This window comes from Pomacea canaliculata, linkage group LG4 (genome assembly GCF_003073045.1).
Source record: "Pomacea canaliculata isolate SZHN2017 linkage group LG4, ASM307304v1, whole genome shotgun sequence".
Classification (NCBI taxonomy): domain Eukaryota; kingdom Metazoa; phylum Mollusca; class Gastropoda; order Architaenioglossa; family Ampullariidae; genus Pomacea; species Pomacea canaliculata.
In genome coordinates this window covers 660,761-668,716 of record NC_037593.1, presented here as the reverse complement: position 1 = coordinate 668,716, position 7,956 = coordinate 660,761, and the positions used below count along the sequence as shown (strand labels likewise).

General features: G+C 51.6%; 1 protein-coding gene across 4 annotated transcripts; it reads left to right on the top strand.

The window, feature by feature from the left end:
- On the top strand, window positions 1–7,365 carry LOC112562836. 4 transcript variants are annotated; one of them, XM_025236379.1, is made up of 4 exons: window positions 1–1,485; window positions 1,966–2,044; window positions 4,847–5,082; window positions 5,344–7,365. In XM_025236379.1, the coding sequence occupies exons 1-4, from the start codon at window positions 1,136–1,138 to the stop codon at window positions 5,543–5,545; spliced, it is 867 nt and encodes a 288-aa protein (XP_025092164.1). In that variant the 5' UTR covers window positions 1–1,135; the 3' UTR covers window positions 5,546–7,365. The 4 variants fall into 4 exon arrangements, 3 of the variants coding, with proteins under 3 accessions (XP_025092164.1, XP_025092165.1, XP_025092163.1); XM_025236380.1 differs by having other exon boundaries at window positions 4,835–5,082; window positions 5,368–7,365; XM_025236378.1 differs by having other exon boundaries at window positions 4,835–5,082.
- The last annotated feature ends 591 nt before the right edge of the window (window positions 7,366–7,956 follow it).

Here is a 7,956-nt window from a genome sequence, read left to right as displayed (position 1 = left end):
GGCGAGCGGGAGGCAGCGGGCGGACGAGAGGCTGCAGACAGAAGCGGTGCCGCAAGCATCACTGGGCGACCTGCTCGTCGACTTCTGGTCACAACCACCGCCAACCACGACCACCACCGACAACACCAAACCTTGCGCCGACCTGTCATGGCGCCATCCTCTGGCCGATCGCAGCGCCGCGGTGCGGACACGGAGGTAGGACCGGGGGAGGCGGCTCCCTCCTGTGGCGGCACCCTCGCACCCTGGAGTTAACTTCCAACCTCTTGGGTCCTCAACCACTTCTCGCCAAATCTGGAGCTGCCGGTACACGACAATGTCGCCTCTTTGCAGAGAGCAGGCAGGAGGTCGGTGGAGTGAGGTGCCGGGGTCAGGGGTCAGGGGTTGGATATGGAGACGAGGCCAACAGCCTGCAGTCAGTGGCGCTGAACTCTTGGGACATTGTGCGCCATGGTGATGTCACTGACACTGACTGACTCGTGGAGGTGGCTTCCTGTCACCTTACATGTACTCTTGTGACTTACTGCCACTGTCACTGCCACTGCCACTGCCACCCTACTGAGGACAGCTGGTGACAACAGCGGCACTTGTGACCTACTGCCACTGTCACTGCCACTGCCACCCCACAGAGCACAGCTGGCGACAACAGCGGCACTTGTGTAGCGGCATGGAGTACTTTGATGTGCACCACGGGGTGTCCTACACGTGACTGCCACTTGTGACTGGCTTGTGTCACAAACTGCGAGGGTGACTTGATGCTGTCACTGTGGTCACGTGTCTCGATGACACAGATTTCAGTGTAGATGTGTCACTGTCGACATCGTCATGTGACTGCCACACTTACCTTGTGTCACACATCTACAGTTTGCTGTGCTGTCATGTTGAGTGGACGTGACACAAGAACCGACGGTGGGACGGCGACACGTGTTGGCCAGTACTGCCATCTTGTGGTGAGCATGCGCAGTGGAGCGCTATCCAGGGTTCCATAACATGTCCTTCACCTCCAGGGTTGTCAAGTGACGTCACAGCGTATGACAAGGTCAGACGTGTCTGTACTTCTATATAGGACAAGGTCAGATGTGAATACACGAGGTCAGACGTATATGCACTGATATCTAGGTCGAGGTCAGACGTAACCATGAGCAGCGGACCGCCCAGACAGCAAACCACACAATCGAGGGGCAGACCTCGCCCTGAGCTGATTTCTCCGCTTGGTGGCGTTGACATCGACATCCGTCACATGGACGATGACCCCTTGTCGGCCAGTGCTGAGGTCGTTACAGACCCGGATGATGACCGACAGTCCAGTGGACAGCGACAAGGACTCACTGACTGTCACTCGTCCACGTCATCCTGCCGGCCACACGCGGACACGCATGACCGCTCCAGCCGCTTCTCTGAGGACAGTCGCCCCATGTTCTCACCTGTCCCCGCCGAGTTCATGGACGACGACGACAGACCTCACGGCACACCTCGTCACGAGGCCAGGTAACGCACAGGTGACACCTGTATTGCTGACTGATAGTCTAGTTAGTCTATTGCTGACTGATAGTCTAGTTAGTTACAGTCTACTCCTGACTATACGTGCCCTAGCTACAGTCTACTCCTGACTAGACGTACCCTACTGACAGTCTATTGCTGACTGACACGTGCCCTAGTTACAGTCTATTGCTGACTGACACGTGCCCTAGTTACAGTGTATTGCTGACTGACACGTGCCCTAGTTACAGTCTATTGCTGACTGACACGTGCCCTAGTTACAGTGTATTGCTGACTGACACGTGCCCTAGTTACAGTCTATTGGTGACTGACACGTGCCCTAGTTACAGTCTATTGAGTGTGTGTGTGAGTGTGAGCAGTGTGCAAGTGAGATAGAGTATGTGTATGTGTGTGTGTATGTGTGTGTGTGTGTCACACATGATGGTCAGGACAAGACTGATGACGTCACGTGACACCTGTGTCTGTCAGGATGGCCAGAGACGCCGCGTCACTGCCCGCCATCCATGTTGACCGCTCGGACAAGACACAAGACACGGCGGTCATGGAGGTAGGTGGCGTCCTAGTCAGCGAGCTAGCTTAATTCTGTCTTAGCTACAGATACTGGCTATCCCAGCAGCTTACAGACAGAACCATGTTGACATCTAGCTCAGTGGTTCTCAAAGTGTGGTCCGCGGTCATAAGTCAGGTGGTCCGCGGCTGACAGTTGTCATATGTCAGCAAAGTGATGTTTAAAATGATGCAATCCTCGCATTAACATTTTAATTACAAATAAGGAGGTAGTTTTATGTCAACTTATCACTATGCTACTGTCACAGAAGGACATTTAGTTTTGAATTTTAATTAAACTAATGCAGCAATTTATATTTAAAATTCATAGTACAGACTGATTTTTAGGCCTTGGTGGTCCGCCATAGCTTTTACTTGAGTAAAGTGGTCCGCGGTCCGAAATACTTTGAGAACCACTGGTGTAGCTTATGGCGTATTGCAACTATAGAGGATTGTTTGTCTTGTAACCAAGATACGTGCTGTCTAGTGACTATAGACACTCACTGTAGTCACTGTGATAGACATTGTGTAGTGACTATACATACTGTAGTCACTGTGATACACATTGTGTAGTGACTATACATACTGTAGTCACTGTGATACACATTGTGTAGTGACTATACATACTGTAGTCACTGTGATACACATTGTGTAGTGACTATACATACTGTAGTCACTGTGATACACATTGTGTAGTGACTATACATACTGTAGTCACTGTGATACACATTGTGTAGTGACTATACATACTGTAGTCACTGTGATACACATTGTGTAGTGACTATACATACTGTAGTCACTGTGATACACATTGTGTAGTGACTATACATACTGTAGTCACTGTGATACACATTGTGTAGTGACTATACATACTGTAATCACTGATACTCATTGTGTAGTGACTATACACACACACTGTAGTCACTGTGATAGACATTGTGTAGTGACTATAGACACTCACTGTAGTCACTAAGATGTGTAGTCACCCTGACACATCCTGTAGTCACCAAACCTGTGTCCCGACTGTCCACAAACCAGTCAGTATCTAACCTTTATACCTTCTTCACGGCGCTCACATACTCGTTCCCTCTACTGAGTAACAATAAACATGTTTGTCGAGTGTTTGATGTTTACTGAGCACAGACACACCTATAAATATTTACCCTCCATTCCTTCATTTCATTGTTGTACCACTCATGTCTGCTTCCTGACACAGCAATGTTGTACACGTGGCACATTCTGACATTGTTCTCTCTATCATCCTACCATCTACCCTTCCTAACCCTGTATTCTACCATCTACCCTTCCTAACCCTGTATTCTACCATCTACCCTTCCTAACCCTGTATTCTACCATCTACCCTTCCTAACCCTGTATTCTACCATCTACCCTTCCTAACCCTGTATTGTGACCTTGTTCTCTCTACCATCGTCCTTTCCTCACCCTTCCCCCCAAAGCTACAGTCTCAAGGTCCAAAATGAGCTTTTAGCAACTTATCCCCTTGCCTACATCCCTGTCTTGTGGTCTGCTGTGGGCTGTGTCCTCACCCTGTCCTATGTGGGCTGTGGTGGTACAAACCCTGTACTATGTGGGCTGTGGTGGTACAAACCCTGTCCTATGTGGGCTGTGGTGGTACAAACCCTGTCCTATGTGGGCTGTGGTGGTACAAACCCTGTCCTATGTGGGCTGTGGTGGTACAAACCCTGTCCTATGTGGGCTCCCCACCCTGCTGCCCCCTACACACACCCCGCCAAGCACTACGGTGTTTGTAGCCACGTGCTCAATCAAGCAGGAGGAAAATCGAAGGCGACATGTCTGCTGTGAAATGGCGCCGCTGTAGGTAAATGTTGGGTATTTGCCCTCGCACCCGGCCTGCCAGGTGTCCCACCACTGCAGCCCTCCACCCAACCCCAGCCCCTCGTCGTACGTCAGGCGGCGCAACAATCGTCAGTAAGAAAAGCAGCTTCTCACCTGCACAGGACCCCCTCCCTCCCTCACCTCCCCCACCTCCTGCCTGGCGCCGCCGTGTTCTCGTCATTCCGGGTATTGCTCAAGACAGACGGGTGGGGTGTTGGGGTGGGTGGGGTGGGTGGGGAGAGTGAAAGTTATATTTATATTTATGAGCGCGGAGCAGTGTGACAGTCGAGTCCTGTGTACACATGAACTTTACACATGTACACATGTACTTTACAGATGTACTTTACACATGTACACACTTACACACGCACGTGCACACAGCCCACAAGACTGGAGCAGTCGGAGAGACCAACACACGGTAACACCGAGGTGCGCACGTGACGTCACAGGAAGTCGTTTGCTCGCAGTCAGTGTTCTACACACACCCCACAGTTTAGTGTGTCTGTGTGCGTGTCTGTGTGCGTGTGTGTGTGCGTGAGTGTGTGTGTCTGTGTGTGTGTGTGTGTGAGTTTGCGTTTTGCTGAAGCTGAATGTAGACAGTTTGGTGTGTTGCAGGCTGACGACTTAACCCTCGCCATCTTTATTTCTTCTCTGCCGCTTGCGCACTTTCTAAGGACACACACACAAACATTCTCATTAACACACACACACACAAACACACAGATTATCGCCATAGTCACTCACAGGTACACGTGTGCACTGTACACTGTACACTGTACACCTGTACCCAGGTGTAAGTCACGACACCTGTGCCTCTCTCACCTGATTTCTGTAATCACCTGTTTGCGTTAATGACTTGTTCTTGTAGCATGCAAATGTCCCGCTCTACCCGCAGTTAGTCGGGTAGCTGATCGTGTTCACCAGACTTTGACAGTTTGCTCGGCAGCCCGAGGAGCTCACGGAGGGCCTGGAAAGTCCCACCAGCGAGCGTCTACGAGTGCCCTCCCCTTTGCTGTACCGGAAGACCGACGGCCGAGTGGTTCTGATGACTCAGGATTCGAACCGCAAAACTCTGGGCGCCTGGAGCCTGTCGGAGGGCAACCTGCCCGAGGCCTTGAGGCGCTGTCCACACCCGACACCCCTGCCACCCGTGGCCGGCAGACCTACCCACCTGGATGTCGGGTAAGACGACTTCAAGCTCGACCTCCTCCTCCTCCTCCTCCTCCTCCTCCTCCTCCCTCTCTGTCTGTGCAACACTTCTGTGCAGTGCGCCTCGCTCTGTCCACATTACCAGTTCCTCATTAACTAAGGAACTAATTAACAGGGTGGTTGGTGCAGGGTGCACGCTCTGTGTATCAGTCACAACACCATGGTGTGTGTGTGTCTTGTTGTTGTTGTTGTTTACTCGGGACAGTCTCACGGACACCACCCTTGTTCTCGCAGGTCATGTGTCTTGTCTGTGTCCAGTCATCGTCCCGAGTGGATGTGGCAGACGGCCACCCGGGGTAGCAGCGACGTGGCCCTCAACGAACTGAGGAAGGAACGAGACGGACGCTGCCCCACCCCCGGGAGACTAACCTCTCACCTCCAGCCGCTCAGCACAGGGTCAAAGGTCATGTCCACCAGCAGCATTCAGACACCGTGAGCACGCCTCCAGTCACGTGGTGCAAGTCCCGTCTGTCATGTGACCTGTGTGATTTGTGATACAAGGCTGGCTGGTGCCAGCAGACAAGAGTCCATCGTGGTGGAGGTTGTGATCCAGGCACACCTGCCAGGTGGATGGCCAACGATTTTCGCGGAGGAAAGAGACGACAGGTGTTTGTGCTGTGTAAACATGGCCGTGCGTCACCTGACACAAGTGTGCGCCGCACCTGCTCCTCCCGACAGCGAACACCTGCTGCAGTGACGTTTATCTACCTTCTGAACACAACACCTGCCCACAGGTGACCTGACGCCTGACTTTCTGTCACAAGGTTGTGCACCTGTCTATTTCACAAGCGCACCTGAAGTTTTGCACCTGTTTGACCTTTTGTAGAGTTCGATGTCCCCACCTCACACCTGGCACCCACCCGTTGACACCTCAGCTTTGTTGTTACCTGTGATGACATTCGTGCACTCTTTGGTTTTTCTCCTTGTCACTAAGCACGTGAGCACGCACACAAACTCACTTGCTCTCTCAGGCACACAGACACACTGACACGCAGACACACTGACACACAGACACGCAGACACACTGACACAGACACGCAGACACAGACACGTGTGCAGACAGACCCACTGATACGTAATGAGGGTGGAGGACACATGCACTGTAGAGATGACGATGAGGACACATGCACTGTAAGAGATGACGATGAGGACACGTGCACTGTAAACAAGCGGACAGCAGGTGACGTGACCAGCATGCTAATGCCCTGATTAATGTAATTAATTAATTAACACTTGCCTCATTTACTAATCATCAACACCGGCTGCTGACATCGACCTGTAGGCACACGCTGTGTACACAGGTGGGGTGGGGTGGTCCACCCTCACAGTTGGCTGGGTGGATGGGGACAAGCAGCCAGCACGTGCCGCCTGTTGGGGCCACGTGACCTCTCTCACCTGCTAACGACTCAGTGTCGGCCTCGCCACCCAGCGCCGGCCGTACAGTCGGGTGTAGGGGTGGGGTGGGGTGGGGGGAATAAGTCAGTTGGACAGTTGATAGTTCAAGGTGGGGTGGGATTTACCTGACCTGTTTGTCCCACCCTTCTAGCGAGCCTAGCACCGCCAGTGCAACCTGTGAGTCACACCTGAGCGATGGCCATGCTCGCCTTGATGACGTCATGCACGCGCGCTTTGCACCTGGTGCAGTGGCTTGACTGTGATGGCAGTGCATCCCCAGCACCTGTCGCTGAATCACACGAACTCACCTGAGTACCTCCTTGTGTAGCGCAAGTCTACCTTTCTGCCTTGTACTTATCCTCACACCCCTTCCTCCGCTGCCCCCCGGAGTTGACTTTTGTCAGGTAACCTCCATGTTAGCAACACGTGGTCACGTGGTGACACCTGCAGCATAGACAGACGGATGCACAGACCGACACGTAGAGAAAGACAAAGAGACAAGGAGACAGAGAAGATGAGAGCTGGCAGGAGAGAGAGAGAGGAAGGTGTGCACGTGGTGTTGCGATGACGTCACGGTTGTACCTGTGAGTGGGTTTGTTTTGGTTTGTAGACATGCTGAACATTTGCACTTTGACTAACTTGAGTTTTGTAGCTTTGTTTGTTTGTTTGTTTGACCTGTTTGGGATTTTGTAGACTTCTTGTCGTTCAAACGCCTGCTCGCTACACATGCGCACTCGACAGACTGCAGTGAGTTGTACTCTTCTTTCGTCACCAGACACACGATGATGTCACTAACGGACATGTCACGTACAGTCAATAAAATTCTGTTATCACAGTTGACGAAACATGTGTGTGTTGTATCAATAAGTTTGATGATTGTGACTTACTCCACGCGACATTGTTTCCTTGTGGCGCAGGCTTTGCTCATTATCCCTTGTCACAGGTAATTAGATAATGAACTCTGGCTGTCAGTACACGTCAGTTTACCTGCAGGCATGTCAAGTGTCCGCGTGTCTGACATGCACACGTCTGTTTGTCTCCAAGTGCTGTTGTTGTTGTTTGTCAGTCAGCAGCAAACAGAAGTCTGTAAACATCTGTGGATGTCAGCACGCAGCACGTGGATGGCGAGTGCGTGACACAAGAACTAGTGAATGACATGACACGTGTGTACCTTGTGTCGGACACCTCCGCCATCTCATCGCCATTGTCATCCTGCCACGTGACCGCCGTCTGACGCTGCCTCTACCCCAGACCTCAGCTCTTCTACAACCCAAACTTTACCTCCACCCCATGGCGGACCAGACCCCGGCCCTACCCCCTAACATAACAATAAAAAGTCAATTAATGAGAAATGCAATTAAAATATTGTCACCCAATCAATGAACAGCTTCACGACCATCATGTGATGGAATCATCTATTTATTATTGTCAGTATGCTATTAATAGCAGCAT